Genomic DNA, 20,547 nt, shown 5'->3' with positions numbered 1-20,547 from the left:
TATGTGATTTACATATATCTGAAATACATAGACAAATCTCGCTTGCCTCCCTCTTGTATACACTCGCCTCTCTTTCTATTTCAGTGTATCTGGTAGCAAAAAACATATATCTAGGTGTGTCTGACTTGAAATTTGAATTAGTGATATAAAATATAATTATTTTAAACTATAGGGAGAATTAGTAATATGATAGAAATATTTGTGTAATTAGATAGTTTACGGAGGGAAAATTACGCACATAAGCAAACATATACTAGTTAGTTAGTTCACACAGTTATAATTTAGCAAATCTACAATTAGCCACTAATATTTGGTGTTAATTACGGTTCAAGTTTGTATAATTTGGACATTTGTATAATTCAAAATTTGTATAACTGTTTAAAGTTTAGATGTTTTGTGTTTGTATAAATTCGTTATTTCTGAGTCTATATAAAAATAACTCAATTATACAAACTCCACGAATTATACAAATCCGCAAATTATACAAACGAGACAGCTTAAACTATAGCTACAGCTCGTAAATATGCAAACCATAGCTAAGAAGCCTAATTAAGTTTATTACAGTGGATATTTGCGAAATTTACCCCCATAAATTTGCTAAAAGCCCATTTTCTAAATATTTGGTTAATTATCTTTAGAAGTGTTTTCTACACTTCTTTTCTTTTTTGTTTCTTTCTATTTTCGTTTCCTTTTCTTTATTTATTTTTTCTATTCTTTCTTCTCCATAAGACTGTGACTATAAACTATAAAGAGTTCCATATTTGACTTTCTCAGAAATGTGTTTTTTTAAAGTATGATTTGGGTAATCTTCAATTTTTAAGTTATTTTTTGGGATTGAATTAAATTCAAGGTTCATTTCTTTAACATGGTAGACTCATTCCAATTTTCATGCTATAAATCTTGATGTTCCTAGCATCTTTTTTCTGTTTTGACCAGTAGAGGAGTAAGTTTTTCTTAGGGTCTTTAATTAGTTCAACTGTGCTAACAATTGTTTGGTGAAACTGAGATATTAATGTTCAAAGAAAAAGGGGTATGGCTTCCTGAAAATGTTATATGAACATTTGGGCATCAAAGTACGTTCCAAGATTAGAAACATTTTTTTTTTTAACGGGAACAGACCCTACACGAGGCTCCCACCTCTCGTGCACAGCCAGGGGTTGAGCCGCACACCCCCAAGCCTTATTATACATAAAACAGAAAAATACACGGAGGGGGACATAAACCTAACCTCCAATCCTATGGTGGTTCATAAGTCGGTCATCCTACTAAGGTCAGCCAACTCATCCCCGATACAAACACACGAAAAGGAAACCTAGAAACTATGCACCTAAAGAAGAGGACTCCTCTCGATACACAGAAACTAGGAAAGCATAAATAAGGGAGACTCGCCCTTTACATAAAATAAAGGAAAAATCTAAATAAAACTGGGGATGAATCCTCATAAAAGCTATATACAACAAAATTTTAGCGTCAACGAGGATCATCAAATAACATGGCTAAAAATATAACATGGAGACAAACACTGCACTTGGGCGCTCAATCCAATGCTGCAATACTAGTAGTAGATCATGGAGGCTTCTTAATCCTTTTGGTCTTCCTCCGTCTAAAGCTAGGTAGGCCGGCTCTATCTAGCATGTAGTATCCTCGTGTACCCCGAGGTAGCTGCTGGAGGGTGGTGTAGTGGCCTGGAGTGGTAAGAGTGTGACTGTGCTTGGAGAGAGCATCCGCAGTGAAGTTTGCCTTCCTGTATACATGCTTGCAAGAAAAGAAAACAAATAATTCGGAAATATCAACAAGGTCATGAGTTATCCGGTGAAGGCTCCACGGAGGCTTCGTCTGATGATTGATCCATTTAGTGATCAACTCCGAGTCGACTTCTAGGATAACGTGCTGGAAGCCCTGTTGAATGCACCATTTAAGCCCATAAACTGCCGCCTCTAGTTCGGCTTGATTGTTGGTTCCCTCCCCTAACGGTATGGCGTAGGCGAAGATGAATCTACCCATATGATCTCTTAAGATGCCACCCCCCCAATTGCCCCCGGATTACCCAACGCGCTTCCGTCAGTGTTCAGCTTAACGAAACCGAGTTGTGGTTTAGTCCACGAGACTTGGGTGATCTTCATTTCATGAGCACACTTATCTATGTAGGAAATAGTGTGGATCCAGTTCGAAGGCCAATGGATATAGGGGTACGCGATTCTAAGTAGATTAGAGATGTCTTTGAAAACGACAAATTTCACTCTCGCTAGGCTAGAAATCTTTCCCCCGTATTTGCTCGCGCACCTGTTCTTCCACAAATTCCAACATATAAATATTGGGGTGGAGTGAAAGATAAGTTTGTGAGCTTCTGTGTGGTACTTGTGAAGCCACCAACTCATAACAAGAGGTTTGAGGGGTGTGGCTTCATGCTTTATCCCTAGGGAGTCAGAGAAGTAGCGCCAAATATTCCTAGCGAAGTGGCCCGTGCTGAAAATGTGCTCTATCGTGTCTGGACCTGGACTGTGGCAGCAATAGCATGGAGTGGAAACCTGACCGAATGCAATGATCTTTTCCTCCATTGGCACCTTGCCTCTAAAAGCCCTCTACAGCAAAAAAGAGCATTTAAAGGGGATGTTTTTGTGCCAAGTGTAATGGTCGGAAAGTGTCTTGGTCCTATGTTCCCTCACAAGCTGCCATGCCGAGGAGCATGTGAAGTTCCCATTGGTATTCAGCTTCCAAATGGCCTGGTCCGGTGTGTTTCCTTGCAGCTGAAGTGTGGAAGAAGTGATAAGAGGAACTAGTTGCGCTGGTGCCAATTGATTTAGCATATCGATGTTCCATTGTCCATCTATAAGAAAATCAGCCACCCTAGCATTGCTTGCTCTTCCCAACTCCTGCCTATAGTTGGCTAAGGGTCCGATACCTAGCCAATCGTCCCACCAAAAACAACATGAACCCGAGTGAATCCTCCATTGAATGTGAGGTTCGGCAATGTGTTTGTTGTGCATCATGTGTTTCCACACAAGCGACTGGCCAGAATGGAATTTTTTGATGATGGGGTTGGCTCTCTGACAGTATTTGGCTCTAAGGAACTCACCCCACAACGTTGGTTTAGCTCTAAAGATCCACCATTGCTTTAACTGGAGAGATTTGCACACATCTATAGTTCTCCTTAACCCAATACCTCCTTCGTCATAAGGGTAACAAAGTTTTTTCCATGAAGCCCAATGGTATTTTTTTTTGTTATCCTTCCACCCCCAGAAAAAATCAGCGGTGACTCTCTCAATCTGTTTAAGAGTGGTACGGGGGGGAGTAATGGCCGAAAGAAGGTGAATGGGGAGCGACTGAAGTACGTATTTCACGAGTGTAGCTCTACCGCCGTAGCTGAGGATTTTGGAGTGCCACCCTCTAATTCTGTTGACAACCTTAGAGACCATGTCCGTGTAGTACATGACTCTCTGCCTGCCAATGTACAGAGGGCATCCTAAGTAGGTAATGGGACTATGCTTCTGAGTGAAACCCGTAACCTGTTTCACCGTTTCCACATTGTCTTGGAGCGCACTGGGATGCATCATGAAGTGGCTCTTATTCTTGTTTATAAGCTGCCCCGATGTCTTTTCATACAGAGTCAAGGTCTTCATGATAATTTGAAGAATTTCCCTCCTTCCGGAGGAAAAGATGATAATGTCATCCGCAAAACTCAAATGATTAATCTGTGGGCCTTTTTTCTCCATATGAAAACCACGGTAGAAGTGGTAACAATGAAGACTATTCAACATTCTTGACAGCACCTCCGCTCCCAAAATAAATAAGGCGGGAGAAAGAGGATCACCCTGTTTGAGCCCTCTGGTGGAGTGGAAAAAACCATGTCTAGACCCATTAACGATAACAGAATACCAGTTGTTAGACATGATTCGCCAAATCATATCAATAAAGGTCTCACCGAAGCCCATCCTTCTCAGTACCAGACAAGTATAGGACCAGGAGACTCTATCATATGCTTTGGCCATGTCTAACTTGATAACCACGTTGTCGCCAATAACAGGCTTTCGGATATCGTGGATAATCTCCTGTGCTAGCATGATATTTTCGGAGATGCTTCTTCCTTTTACAAACCCGAACTGATTAGGAGAAATAAGATCGGGGAGAATCGGAGCAAGCCTGAGGCAAATGAGTTTTGATATGATCTTATTGGTGAAGTTACTGATACTAATGGGTCTATAGTCAGAGAGTGTGTTGGGGTGATATACCTTTGGGAGCAGGATCAAACAGGCATGAGAAAAGAACTTAGGCATAGCATACCCCCCAAAGAAAGAAGTAACCACTGCTAGTAGGTCTTCCGAAATAATCTCCCAACAAGCTTGGAAGAATTTTCCATTCATACCATCCGGACCAGCTGCAGAATTAGGATTCATGGAGAAGACTACCTGTTTCAACTCCTCTATGGTAGGCGTGGCTTGAAGGTTTTCATTCTGAGCATCTGTGATCATTCTAGGAACGTAATTCAAGATGTTCTCCAGAATCGGAGACTCATCGCCTGTAAATATTTTCTGAAAATGATCGCATGCTGCTCTAGCAATATGTTCATCGCCTTGAATCCACTCCCCCTCTTCGTTGGTAACCTTGTGAATGAACAATCTCCTTCTCCTACCACGGATTAGAGCATGGAAATACTTGGTGTTAGCATCTCCATCCTTGAACCAATGTAGCTGACTTTTTTGTTTGAGAATGTTCTCTTCAATTTTAAGAAATCTGATGTATTCGGCGTTGAGAGCATGCAATTGCATCTTGTTCTCTTCATTATTGGACACTATCAGATTTTCTTCGGCACTTTTCACCAATTCTTCATATTCCTTAACCCTGGCAAAAATGTCGCCGAATTCCACTCGCGACCATTTGCTAAGGGTGGAGGAAAGTCTTTTCATTTTATGGTGGAAGGACAACATTGGATTCCCTGTCATGGGTCTGCTCCAGCAGGACTCTACTGTTTCGAGAAAAGTAGGGTTATCCACCCAACAATTCAAGAATTTAAAATATTTAATCGCGGAATCCTGCCTAGCATTCATCTCTATTAGTAAAGGGTTATGGTCAGAACCAGTAGAGGGAAGATGGGTAATTGAAGTGTGAGGCATAACGGCTAACCAATTATCGGACACCATAGCTCTATCGAGTCGCTTCCAAATTCTTTTATGCATATCTCGTTGATTACACCAAGTGTAGTCTGAGCCATGATACCCTAAATCTGTAAGGCCGCAAGCTTCAATAACGCTGATAAACTCGAAGCTTTTTCGCATGTTATAAGGGATTCCACCTAGTTTCTCATTAGTGGAGGTAATGACATTGAAGTCTCCAACTGTGCACCAAGGAAGGTTAGTGGGAGCGTGGTGAAGGAGCCTATCCCAGAGCGGCCTTCTAAGAGTATCTTTGCATTTTCCATAAACAAATGTCATAAGAAATGCATTTTGATGCTCTACGTGTTTCACCTCGCAAGTGATCTGTTGGTCGTCAACATCAATAACTTTACAATCGACATCTTGAGTCCAGAAGATCCAAATCTTGCCATTAGGATTACAAGCGGACCCATCCATACCAAGGTTGATTCTAAAGCTTTGTAGATGAGCATTGTTAGAAAAAGGTTCTAGGATGGAAATTATGGACGTTTGATGGATATGTTTGAGAGAGTTTAGTCTATCTATGACTCCTTTGGTATTGATACCTCTTGCATTCCATACAATTGTGTTAATCATTGATGAGATCTAAGGTTGTGGAGCCTAGTGTTTGGTCTGCTAATAGAAGCACGAATAGTTGTAAATTTTGAATTGTGATGAATGCCTCTAGGTGATAAGCCTTGCTCACTAGCTAGTTGGTTCATCTCGTCATTCGTGACCTTAGTAGTGGTCTTGGATGGAGCAGCTGTTTTAATGGACTGTTCAGTAGTCTCTCCTTCATCCTCAAATTCAACCTCACCTTGAAAGTCTTGGTCATATTCATCCTCCGAATGAATAACACCATATTCATCATCACTAGCAGGAGTTGAAGTTTGAGCCTCATTGTTAGTGCATAGGATGTTGGTGGCATTTTCAGGTTGCATAAAAAGAGCTGGCTGAATATTCAAAGGGGTAAGATTAAGGGGATCTTCACAACCAAAATCTGGACTTCTTATTGGAGTGGTCTGATCTAGGAGAACATACTGTGAGCAAGAGGTTGAAACCACCTCACCATTGTTATCTTTTTCACTTGTATTAACAGTGGTTCTAGGGGTGGAGGCTGCAACTTCTGGTTGCTTTGATTAGAAACATTAAAAGTTGTACATTACCCCATGCATTATAATTTCTCCGTCCATCTTTACTTGTTCATTATATATTTTAAGATATTCAATAATATTTGTTCAATTTATGAAATCAAGAGATAATTTATACTTAGTTCCTAAATTTACCCTTATCGTTAATTAATAGTCATTTTCCTATTACATTTTCAAGACATTGTATTTATTATATTCAAAAGGTGATATAGTAAAATTATCCTTCTATTTATAGTTTCTTAATCTCTATGCCAAATCAATAATAAACAAGTATCGTTAAATAGAGAGTAAAAGTCAGATATAAGAACCAAACTTGAACGTAACTAACATATCAGAATTCAAAGTAAGGACTAATTTAAGGTCTTTAGTAGGATAACAGCTAGCAACCCAAGAACACAAAAATAGAAATAAAAAAGTGACATAAGAAAAATCCTAGGGCTAATTTCCCATAAAGCTTGTTGTTACGTTTGTACCACCAAAAGGAAATTTCAGTACCTCAGTTGGTGAATTATCTAAATTTTTATCTTGTTAATCAGAATTTGATTTTCACACCTTTTATCCCATCACCTGTTGCACCTACCCCAACTTTTTTTTTTAAAAAAATGTTGTACCAGATGTATGGTTAGTCATGTGTGTGAGAGGTATGTGAAGAGTTCCATATCAATCAAAAGAATGAATGATCTTTTTAATATGGTTTGAATAATTTTTATCATTTAAATTAATTTTTAAAATTAAATTAAATTCAAAATTCATTTCTTTAGTCGTAACGCGTTTCTTGTCCCCGAAAAACCCAACCCAGCCTAGTTTTTTCTCAAATAATTTTCCACAGAAAGTCAAACCTTTTGTATGATGCTTTTTATTTGAAAATGACATAAAAATAGTATTATAAATCATAATTTCATAATTTAAAATATACTTTTTCAAATTCTATAGCTATGTCATGTAGATTACAATATAGAAAATAACAGTCTGTGTTGGTACAGACTCCTATATCTAGTAATATTATAGAAACATAAGCAATACACAACGTCGAACTGGTAATCCCTCCTCCGTTGATATTATGTGGGCTTTTGATCATGTTCATCGTAAAATTTGAGATAAATAATTTGTGTTTCGAAGTGAAAAGTAATAATTGAATATATATATGACACACACACTAGCAAAGCAGTTCCACCACCGTTTAAGGCAAAACAAGTACTCCCTCCGTTCATTTTTATTTGTTACTGTTTGACTTGGAACACTTAGTAAGAAAATAATTATTGATATAGGTATTTCACCACACTATCATTATTAATTGATGTTAAACATGAAAAAAAATATATTTTTTCTTGATATGTCAAAAGGAACAAGTGACAAGTAAAAGTAAATGGAGGAAGTAATAAATAAAAAAATAAAATTGGCACTCTACGTAGTCCCATAAACTACGTAGCTAGCATAGAATAAGATCGTACCACAAATTTGGGCGACTCCTCATTGCCTAAAGTTGCTTTCCTATATCTCGACAAGGTATAGGATGGCTCTGGCAACGTGGATAAGTCGTTGTATCATCACGAGGCTCATAGTGATGGTTGTCGGTGAAACTCTCCAATAAAGTAAAGTTATCTTATTTTAAATATTTTGCTTCTATTGAATATTTCAATGTATAACTTTAATGTTTTTTATATCATATTTATGTCTACTTCAGTTGAGTTATGTTTAGTTCAGATATCTGTTTCATTCATCCATATTACATACGGTACATTCCATGTACTGACGTTATTCGACGTTGCGTCTTTTCATGATATAGATTAAGGTGTCCAGAATCATCAACAGGAATTCCGTTGTGATCACTGCTGATGATCCTGGACATCCATCAGCTTTGGTGAGACCTTCTTGCTTCTAGATGACTCTTTTAATTTATTTTGCTCATTCTAGCATTTTTGAGGTAGCCGGAGGTCTTGTTCCGATACCGACCATCAGTTTAATAGAGACTACACGGACACAATTAGATAATCAATTTTACATTTTCTTTTAGATGTTTTGAAAACACTTTCTCTATCTATATAGATTATTTTCAGACGATTGTTTTAAATTTTTCTTTAGATGCTTTACATGCTCATCTATTTAAGCTTTCGCAAGTCATTTGAGTTATCTATCTGTTCTATAATTCGCTATTAGACCAAGGATCCGCTTGGGACCAACAATGATTTTTGAGTGTTAGCCACATCCAAGATATAGGCTTGGAGCGTGACAACAGGAGAGTGAGCAGTGTAATAATGGGCGTGAGTAACATTACATCTCATTAACTGGCAGCGAAGCGTATACCAGTAAATATACTTAATGATTTTAGGAAATTTTCTTGTGCAAGTTATCTGCATATATAGTGAAACGAATAAATTAGTGGAGAAAAATGGATTTGCAATGGTAGAACGTTTGAATAAGGAGAGTGACGAGTATACCTGTTCATAAAAAATAGATGTTTGATGGAAAACAATGGTCTGCGTGCGTTTGTTTGATAGAGTGAAAAGCTAAAGGTTGCGTCTATATGAAAAATCATGGACATTAGCGTCTGTTCAAATTCATGGAGTTGGCGTCTGTTTGGTTTAAAGTGCAGGCGCTGGAGATGGTGACTATTGGGAAGGAGCTTAAGTGCGGGATGCAAAGAGAATGGAATATTAGATCATATAGATAGATAGATATTACTTGCTAGCAAAGAAATTCCACCACTATTTAAGGCAAAACAAGTAATAAATAAATAAAATAAATTGGCATTCTTGTTTTATATTTTATCTCTTCAATGTGGGTGATGTTTAATGATTTGATGCTTAATTTGAACTTCAATGAAATGGAAACATTTACTTTGAATACGATATTTCTCTGACCTGGGAGGCAAGACTTTATTGACGAACTCAAAGTATAGCTGGAAGGTGCCTTTCATAAACTTCTAGGACACCACAACTCTACTGAGTTTTGATACCTTCCTGATCTCCTGAATGAAGTGAGAGGAAGGAAATAATATTTCAACTGAACGAATTCCTTTAATAGGAACCTGCAAGATTTTTACCAGAGTGTCCTCAGTGAGGTGAACTTGATGACTACTAACCACTGTATCCATACTCCAATCTTCATTTAACTGTAAATTATAGTAAAACTCAGGCACTTCTTTTTCATAAAGTATGAGAACTGGCCATTCAAAAAGATGAGTCCACCTTTGGATCTCAACATTATTAACCAGGTCCCTCATTCCTGGTAGATCTGCAAATTCAGGATCAAAGACCCTTCCACTCAAGACTTTTTGAGTCTTGAGTATTTGAACCCTTTCCTGCTTAGTAAGAACCTTATCTTCCTTATCGACTCTTCGTCGGGACCAGGTTCCTTCTTAAGGCCAAATTCTTTGTCATGTTTCTTTGATTTTCTTGTTCTCACTTTGGTCCTCTCCTTTGCAATATCTTTTTTTTGGTGGGACTGTTATTTTGAAGTTCTTCCAGATTTACCCTTTTGATACTATTGTTGCTAGGTTTGAACTTGTTTTCTCCATTTTTCTAATGCAAAAGCTATATCATCTGATTCAGTCTCACTGTTGTCCTTTTCATTTGAGAAATCCACCATCTCTGTCTCCTAATCCACACCATCTTATACAACACACATTCTTTTTTTTCTTTGATTTTTTGTAGTTTGTGATTTATTTACCTTCATGGCGTCATTCAAGATATTTCTTTGAAACTCTCTTGTAGAGTATGAATTGAGCCTCACATTTTGTTTCTCAAAAACATTTTATTTTCCCTTCTTGGAGACTGGTACCATTCTTCTTCTGAGAATATATTTCTCCATTTATCTTTCATGTAAGTCAGACTCTACGCTACTAGTTTCTCACCTATTTCCAGAATGTTCGACTTAGTACTCTTGCTGATGCGTAGGTCACCGTCAAAAAATTATTCAGACAATCTAGATAAAGAGGGACCAGGTTGGGACTAATATGCAGTAGATCTCTCTTTTTTAAGAATTACTTTTGACAAAACAGATGGGTTTGAAGAGAGCTCTTGAGGAGTATGTAGATTGAAGGTACGAAAATAGGCAAGAGTTGTACTGAAAACATCAGTGCTGGGAGGCTTTACTTCGTCTGTTTAAGGAACAAGTGTGACAGGGGTTATAGGGATTTCTTTAGAAGGTAATGCAAAGGCAAAGAGATTAATTTCATTAAGAGCCTCAAGCATCTTCTTGGTTTTCTCAGAAGATTGAGACATGGTGAGGGTTTGGGAGAGACAAGCAGAAGAAGAATAAGGTATTCTAAAGAATTTGGAGGGATGTGAGTGAGAAGTGAGAACACAAATTTGTGAGAAAGTGATTAATAAGTTATGTCAGGTCCCTTAATTGAGAAGTTGATTGAATTCAAAGGAGATGGGATAACGGTAAGAACATTTGACAATTGACACGTGGGAGTCGCATCGATTCTAAGAGTGCTAATCTTGTATGAGGACAAGATCCCTTTCTGCAGTCTGAATGTAGTCAATCCAAATCTTTGCTGACTTTCCTCACTTGTAGCAAACTCTTCAAGTGTGTATATCTGCAAAAGATACATAAATGAGTTTACCAAGTGACATGCTAGGAGATTAAAGACTGAGTTTGGTTATTCAATCACTTTTAATTATCCCAGCTTCACACGAAGCTCAATTACTTTAAATTATCCCAGCTTCACACAAATCTTCTCAACATGTGTTTCTTTCTATTTCCACAAGAGGCACTCTCACCCTAAAGTGCCTTGAGTGAGAGAAAGCTTTCAGCATATTCAGTCATGTGCTTTAAGCATCCACTCTCCTTGTATCAACACTAGTTGTTGCTTCCTTCACTCACTTGCACCTAGATCACTTGTTAAGCTTAGAACATTATTTGAGTCTAAGTTACCGGTAGGAAGATAAAGGAGAAATAAGTATATTTCTTGTCCAATTTGGTATAACTATTTTCTTCAAGCGAGTATGTTTTTTGATTTAACCTAGGACCAAGTCCAACTCTCAATTGTTTCTTTTGTTTCAAATACTCTAAAAAACACTCTTTAACTCCTTTCCATGCCAAATGATCTCTTTTGACATGTCTATTTCCATCCTAGTTAGTACATAGAAAATTATCTGATTTAGTGATATATTTACTACGAGGATTATGTAGAAGATCTATATTCACACAACCTAGACCCTTCTCATCTTTGTGTCTCTGATGAGTTACATTCTCCAGTATTTTTGAAAAAATAATCCATTTAAAAAATTTATTCCATTTTTTTTGAATGCGGACCAGGTCCCTTTTCAGCTGACCATTTTTTTGTAATGTCATCTTCATCTTCAATTCAGTAGATTTTAGCTTACTTTCAAGTTTTAAGTTGTAATCCACTAGCTTCACCTTTTCCTTTTAAAATATACTCAGGAGTCTTCTTCAACTTCTCCTTAAGATTTATATCACTTAAGTCAATTTTTCTTCAAAATCAAAAAGTGGAGCTGTCAACGCAATTTTTTCACTTTCAAAAATGTCCAAACTATCACTCAAGATATCCTTTTTAGTTGTGAGCTCACAGATCGAGGGGACCCAGACTTTCGATACCAAGATTTTTTGAGTTATTTTCTTATGAGTCAGTCAAAACCTTAGCTAGACTTTTCAGTTTTTTGAATAAATAGTTATTGAGGTTTTGCTTGATAGCAAGAAATATTTTCTTATCATACTCATCATCGTCTGATTTCGCTATGAGGGCAAAGTATGAGTCGAAAACACTTTTATTATCTTCCACTACTATCATAGACACATCTTCTAGGTTCATCCAATTCACTTGAAGAATCTCCCCAAGCAGCAAGATCTTGCTTGAAATCATAATCAACCACAATTCTTCTTATGAACTCTTTTGGAGCCTCAGGTTCATTATATTCACTTGATGAATTTCCCAATCAGCAAGCTTAACATAATCAACCACAACTCTTCTCCTAGAATTTTTTGGGACCAGGTTCCTTGGGTTGTTTCTGTCACTCTCAGTTTTAACATAATTCTTGTAATCATCCTTATGCATTGAATAATTTATACTGAAATGACTAGGTTTGCCACAAATATGACAAAAGTCATTTTTAATTGAGAAATTGCTTCCACTTTGTTTTTCTAGGTCTTTCTTAGAGTGCTCCTACTGCTTGTTTATCTCGTGCATTTGGAGATTATCACTCAACTCGTCCAAGGCAAGAGTTTTCAGTCCCTTGACTCTATAACAACATCAACTTTACTTTTCCAAAATTTTGGAACATTTCTTACTTTTTTACTATCACGATCCCGAACCCTCGTGACGGGCACCTACACTAACCTTCTGGTTGGAGAACCATTTCAACAGCCCAACAATTAACTAATGCAGTAAATAAATAAAATAAAGATGCGGTAGCAGTCTTAATCGATAATTAATACTGAGTTTTCATAAACTCAGAAATAACCTAGTCAACAAACTTAAACATGTACGCAAAATTTAACTCCTAGAACTGAAAGTCGCATGTACCAAAACTCTAGCAATGTCAAGTATAAGACAAAGGAATGCAATACCAAAGAAAAACACAGTCATAAAAGTAAACTAGTGTTTGAAATCTAAGTCTTGAGAAAAAGCCAACATAATAAGCATATATATATATATATATATTAGCAGCCGTTTCCAGCTGTTGTTCCCCTCTCAAGGGCAGGTTCTTACGCGTTACTCACCCGTCCGCCAAGCGAGTCATGGACGAGTAAAGCCAACATAATAAGCATATATATATATAGAATAACTTAACCATTTTCATATCAAAGAATACTCAGCAAGATCACAGTTCAACAACCTCAATATCATGCAGCTTCACATAAGGGTCCTCTCATGAAACTTACAAACACTTAATTTGTGTCAAAATGTGGCACACAATCCAAGATTTATGTCGGAATGTGACACCCGATCCAAATGTGTGTCGGAATTTGACACTTGATCCAAATGTGTGTCGGAATTTGACACTTGATCCAATTATATATCGAAATATGACACCTGATCCAATTATATCATTTTAACCACAAATTACCAACAATAATCCACATTATAACACCAAGAACAGGTTCATCACAAAACAGTCTAGTAAGTGATCATTTCACATATTCTTTAGCATACTTCCTTATTTATATACACACATGCATACAATGAAGAAATTTAACAAGTACATAAAACACATACGTGAAACAAAATCATCACCTATCTCGAATTTGAGCTTCAACCACTGTAAGATGCAAGAGCTTTTCTTTTACGGGTTCGTTCTGCTTGTTCTTGGTCTAAATATAGTAAATACATACAAAAGATCAATATAATGGTCTACCTTAGTCTAATTATAGTATAATTCCATTCTTAGACCAACCCATGATCCTAAACAACACCTAGGGCTAATATCCACCATTATCCACAGGCCAAAACCCTCCCATAATGACCACCCATCGTAGTTTATGGGTTTTAGGAATCGAATGATGAGTTTTGGGAATATAAATCTTACCTTAAGCGTAAGAATCCATGAAAAAATTATAAAGCCCTGCGCCTCCTAATGTCTTAAGAATAGTTTTTGCAGAATCATAGGTTTTTTTCGTCTTTAACTTCACGACTGTCCTGCCACAGTGGGACCATCCCGCTCTGGCGGGTTGCAAGAAAATAAAGAGCTAGGAACTTGAGCTCCAAACCCTCATTTTCACAACACACCCCTATCCCATGGCATCTTAAATCGTACCCTTCATGCCGAATCTAATTTTGGGAGTTTTACTCACCCAAAAGAAATTCCATGAAGTCATAACAACTCTGTATAAAGTTTCAATCCCCCATCTATCACAAGGTCACCTTAGACCTCACCTGACTCAGAATTAATCTAAGTTTGGCCTAGACTAAATTTTTTTGAAGTTACTACCCAAAGTTTTTGGGCCCAAATTCCTTCCTCATTGGCCTATCCACAACAAAGAGGACAAGTCGTTACACTTACTTGGATGTATTTCCTCATCCATAAAACTCACCTAATTTTTGATGGAGGTATGCCTGATATGTATTTCCTGGATAGTTTCACCTTTTTTCATAATGAGGTTCTCGTTTAGGATTGTAAACATATCCACTTTAAACTCTTTTTCCTGACTGGTCCCTTCATGAGCTATCTTTAAACAATCTCAGATCTCACTGTCAGACTCACAAGCTGAGATTCAATTGTACTCATCAGGTCCTATTCCACACACTAATAACTTCTTTTCTTTATAACTCTTCTCGATCTTCTCTTTATCAGTATCATTGTACTCTTTTTGTGTGTTAGGAACAACTTTGGTGCTTTCTCCTTCCGTCACTTCCCTCATAGCTACATATGGTCCATCAAGAATAATGTTACAAAGCTCACAATCTTTAGCCATGATAAAGTCATACATCTTAGTCTTCCACAACCTATAGTGTTGACCATTAAAAAGAGGAGGTCGAATTGTTTATTGTGCTTCTTCCAGATTAGTAGGAGCAACCACTATCACAAGATCCTCTCTAGGGGATAACCTTATAGAGAGTTCTTGATATGATACCAATTGATGGTCTGTACATTTCTACCGGTAGACTCTCGACATGTTACCTTATTATAGTAAGAATAGTAAAGAACAGAAAAAGTAAAAAACACAAGTATTTTACATGAAAACTCCCTTGCTCAAGGAAGGAAAAACCATGACATGTCTCACAAAATTTCACCAGATTCCATTATCAAACAATGAGCAACAAATGATTACAAACACTTGCAATTCTAAAAATTAAACTCTTAATCCCTTCCCCCTTACTATGATACCTGGAATCTTCAACCACTTAGCAACAACTCTGTTTCCCACTAAACTAATCCCCTTAGACTAATTTAGACTTCAAAAACAACTCATCCTAGCTAACTCTAGTTACGGATTCCAAAATAAGCAAAAGACAGATTCGAAATAAACACCAAGTTCCTTTATAGATCAGGACCCGGTTTACATAAAATGAGCGAAGAAATAAAACTTAGAAACAACACACAATTATAATCTTGAGCTCTATTGTTGTTCCTTCATTTCTATTTCTTGAGAGTGAAAATGTTCTTGCATTTTGGTTGTAAGAGATATGATTTCTTGAAAACTATTTGTGCCAATTATAATGAGACATAATATAGGATGACCATGTCCTTTTGGAGCAATTCTATTGGCCAGGAGGCCTATCATACTGACACAATCCAAGCACTCACAAAACGATTACAACAGTGTACTATTTTGTCAGTTGTCACTTTTAGTTGCACACAACAATTTAATTCTAATATGGATCAGGTCCCATACCAGATTCTAGTTTGTTAAATCATCAAAATTACGATCTGCTTTTTCCATTCAGAATCAGCTGATATAATCAAATGGTACTTCCCTTTCGAAAGAAGATGATGACTCCACAGAAGAATTACACACTCCAGCTTCACCCTAATGCATATACGACCAAACTATAAAACGTATAGATAAAACAAAATCACGCTCATTTTAAACCCACTAAATTGCACTCCCTCTATATTATTTACAATAATATTGTTTGGATCGACACAAAATGTAAAAAATAAAAGAATTTTTTTTTCAAACCCTTGGTTAAAATAATAGTAGACTGTTTTATGGTTATAAATTATCTCATTAAAGATAAAAATTAAAATGTAAGTTAAAATTATTTTATAATATAGAAAGGTGATATTTTTTGACGACTAACTAAAATACAAGGCAAAATGCATACATGTGTCTTTTAACTTGACCTCAGTTAGCATTTATGTCCTCCAATTTCGAGTGTGAACAATTTGTATAAAGTCAAACACGTAGATACATGTATTCTACGTGTCATAATACACGTTGGATGCCATGAAGAACACGAATTGCTCTGTAGGAGGCCGCGTATGACGCATATGTCTACTTGTGCACACCCACATTTTGAGGATATAGATGCCGATTGAGGCCAAGTTAAAATACACATTTATGTATTATGCCTAAAAAATGCATTATATAAATTGAGATGGAGGAGTACAAGATTCGTCTCCACCTATTTTTCTTCTTTTCTTTTTCGGTATGAGCATCTAATTTTCGGTGTTCACTGGCGTGACTAGTTCGAATTTACACCAGATAAGGTCCGGTCATTAAAGGAGGAAATACTCCACCCTACAAATTTCTACTTTCTCAAGGCTCGAATACGTGAACTTTAATTAAGGGTGAAGGAATTCCTCGTTGGATGCCCTGCCTACTATAAGTATTGAATGTTACCATAGGTTACAAAACACCTATCCAGATAAACTCAAAGAAAAGATGGCAGCATCAAGGCTTGTATCTTTTGCTAAAAAGATTATCAAGCCCAATTCTCCTACCCCTCTTTCACTTGGGCGTTACAATCTTTCTTTATCTGATCAAGTCATGCTTCCAGGGTACATGCCAATTGCAGCCTTCTATCCTTTCCCCTCTAAAAAACCACTACAAATATCCAATATTCTTGAAAAATCACTATCCAAAGTTTTGTCCTCTTATTATCCATTTGCTGGAAGACTCAGAGATAACACTTTCGTCGATTGCAACGATATGGGAGCCAAATTTATGACCGTTAAATATGATTGTCCAATGTCTGAAGTCGTCAATCTTCCCGACACTGGCCCTGAATATCTACCTTTCCCTAAAGGTATACCTTGGGGTCGAACTCCAGACGAGGAAAGTTTACTTCTTGTTCAATTAAGCCATTTTAATTGTGGCGGATTAGCTGTAAGTGCTAACCTATCACACAAAATTGCTGATGGATGCACACTCTGCAATTTTATCAGTGATTGGGCTTCCATAGCTCGTGATCACAACGTGAATATCCCATCCCCTCAAATGATCGGATCGTCCATTTTTTCGCCAACCACTAATATTATTCACACGGATGCTATGGTTGATGACATTGACAATATACCTCTTAGTACAAAAAGGTACATATTTTCCAATTCGAAATTGGAGATGCTGAAAACTCAAGTGACATCAGAAACAGGGGTGCAAAATCCAACACGACTTGAAGTACTGTCCGCACTAATTTACAAGTGCGCTACAACTGCAGCTCGAGCTAACTCGAGATCCTTTAAACCATCCGTGTTGACACTAGCTGTGAATTTACGTCCAATATTGGATCCACCATTACCAACACGGGCAATGGGGAATATTTTTAGTATTATACAAGTGGCAACGATGAGTGAAGATGAAATGACAATCGCCAGAGTGGTTCGCGAGCTAAGGAAAGCTAAAGATAAACTCAAGAAGGAAGACCATGTGAAGGAGAACAAGCTAGTGTCGATTTGGTCTAAGTGGGCATCGATGGCTAATAAATTTGAATTTTATAGAAGTAGCAGTGTTTGCAATTACCCATTGAATAACTTGGATTTTGGATGGGGAAAGCCTAACAGGGTGACAATTCCAGTAATTGGGATTAGAAACAGCTTCATTTTTATGGATAATCAAAGTGGAGATGGGATAGAGGCAATTGTTTCATTACCAGAAAAACATGTGACTCAATTTGAGAATAGCAAAGAGCTCCTCCAGTTTGCTTCTCCAATTCCTAATCTTAATTAAATAGGGCAACACTTGCAAAGTGTATTTGTTCGTCATGATTTTCTAATGCATATTGTTTTTTATGATATATATAGTCCTCTGTTTCAATTTGTTTGGTTGGTTTTGAGTTGATAACACATGATTTTACAAAATAAAAAAAAGATTTTAGAATATTAGGGTCATAAACTAAAGATATATAGAATGTACCAAAATAATCTTTAATCTTGTGATTTTAAACATGCATGTAGAAAGTTAAAATTTAATAATTACTAAAGAACAAAGAGATATCATTTTAAAAAAAAGACAAATAAAGTAAATGACACAAATTATTATGTGAAAAACCACTGATGTACATGGCTCAAAGGATATAAAACCATGACCAACCTTCTTAAGATTTAAGTAAACTTCACCTAAACAAAATAAGCCAAATTCAGAGTAACCTAGATATTAACTCTTAGATATCAACTCTTAGGGACAATTTCAAATATATACAATAAACTAATTAGTTCACAATAAAAATAATTGTGTTTTATTTACATAAAAAATAATCAAAATCATAGAAAATATACAGTAACTATACAATATACCTTGCCAAAAGTCATAGAAAGTATATATTGTCTATACAATATAGATTACTTATACATGAGCTATACGCTGAATATACATTATGATACACTTAAAAACAGAATATAGCTTGATTATACATGAAATATATACTGACTATACATGCATATATAGTGAGTGACCATTTTTTTGATAATTACTTTTGCCGAATAACCGTGTGGCGTAATTATCCCCAACTCCTCTTATTCCTTTATGGCAAAATATCTATTCAAATATTGCTAGCCCCTTCGAGCTAACTCAAACTTGAAGTAAATTGTTCTTTAAAGAATACATTACAAAGTACTTATGAATTAAGCAAAATTAGATTACTAACTCAATTCCTAAAACAATGAAACTGAATTATTGACTCAAGGAAACTATAGTAAGATTCTGATTTGGTTTAAGGCAAAGTACTTGAAGTATTTATGCCTATAATGCTGCCTGCTTTGAATGTGATTTGGGCCGAAAGCCTACATCTATTAGTCTTAGTTTAGCTTTGATATTGTTTGCTAGCGGCCCAACAAATACACATGAAGAAATCAACTTTGGAATAAATGCAAGCCATATATGTGTTTGATCAAGAACTTAAAGGGCACATTTATACGTAAAATAAAGGAAATCATGCTCATTTTGAACCTACTAAATTGTACTCCCTCCATCTTAATTTAAAGGCATAATACACAAATGTGTCTTTTAACTGAATCTCATTTTATATTTATACCCTCCAACTTTGGGTGTGCACAAATAGACACTTAAATTTGTATAAAATTAAATAAATAAACACACATGTCCTAGGTGGCATCCTACATGACATTTGCATCCTACGTGTATTATGTCACATAGGACTCATTGTCTACTTGTTCAACTTTATACAAGTTTAAGTGCCTACTTGTGCACACCCAAAATTGAAAGACATAAATATCAAATGAGCCAAAGTTAAAAGACATATTTATGTATTATGCCTATTTTAAATGATATTATTTGACTCGGCACGAAGTGTAAAAAAAAATAATTAAAATATGTGGTTAAAGTAATCATAAATATTTTTAAGGTTATAAATCATCTCATTAAGAGTAAAATTATTTCTAAATATAGAAAGATGAAATTTTCCTTTTTAATTTTTTCGGTATGAATATTCGATATTTGGTGCCCATTGGCCTGATAATCCAGTTTCATCTTGCGTAGGGCCATTAAAGGAGGAAACACTCCACCTTTCGTAATAGCACACCCATCCTCTCGAAATCCTAAATATGCCTCTGGTCTCAACCTCTTTCTGCTAAGATTATTTCTTATGGTTCCGACAACATAGGATTCGCTCCATAGGGTGAATACCGGAGACAAATACGTAAAATATATGTACTAGATCTTCTGAGCACTAAGCGTGTTCAGTCCTTCCGGTCTCTCAGAGAGGAAGAGTTCTCAGGTCAGAGGTTGATTAAAGATTTCAAATTATGCTTATATAATTACATGAAACAAGTGAATTTCTGACTGAAATTTTTCCCATTGGAAATCTGCTTGCTTTTTAGTATTTTATTTATTTTAATTTAAGTGTCTTACTTTTTTTTTAGTCTATTTCAAAAATAATATCTCTTTCCAACATTTTAAGGTCATAAGATTCAAAATTATGCATGGCATATTTAAGGTCATATTGTGGTACATTACACATCTTTAGTTTAAGTCTTTAAGACCACAATAAAGTTTCACTTATTTTTCTTAATTCCATGTTTAATCAAACTAAGACACTCCAATTGAGACAGGAATTAGTCTTTTTGAGGTCTAGGTTCAAAAATTCAAATTTATAGATTTTCACATATATGTCTATGGTTTATGCATGCTGAAAATGACAACGGGTTCATTTGAACTTGCGTCTGACATTCTAGATCCACCTCTGTCTCCGATATTGTTGGCTAGCCATGAAGGATCCCCTGTTAATTTGACTCAAATGCTACATACAACTATGTTGGGATTCATTTCTAGAGCAGCAGTTGGTAAAAAGTACAAGAACCAAGAGAAGTTCATATCTATATTATGTGAACTTCTTAAAGTTGGGGGTGGCTTTAATATAGCTGATTTTTACCCTTCAATCAAGTGGCTTCAAGATATAACTG

The 20,547-nt window shown here is 36.3% G+C and overlaps 1 protein-coding gene across 1 annotated transcript; it reads left to right on the top strand.

Moving 5' to 3' along the window:
* The first annotated feature begins 16,573 nt into the window (after positions 1 to 16,573).
* LOC129888440 (acylsugar acyltransferase 3-like) lies at positions 16,574 to 17,858 on the top strand. The gene has a single exon (XM_055963414.1). It carries the CDS (start codon positions 16,574 to 16,576, stop codon positions 17,855 to 17,857), a length of 1,284 nt encoding a protein of 427 aa, XP_055819389.1. The 3' UTR covers position 17,858.
* The last annotated feature ends 2,689 nt before the right edge of the window (positions 17,859 to 20,547 follow it).

This window comes from Solanum dulcamara, chromosome 5 (genome assembly GCF_947179165.1).
Source record: "Solanum dulcamara chromosome 5, daSolDulc1.2, whole genome shotgun sequence".
Taxonomy (NCBI): Eukaryota; Viridiplantae; Streptophyta; class Magnoliopsida; order Solanales; family Solanaceae; genus Solanum; species Solanum dulcamara.
This window is presented reverse-complemented; position numbering and strand designations above follow the sequence as displayed.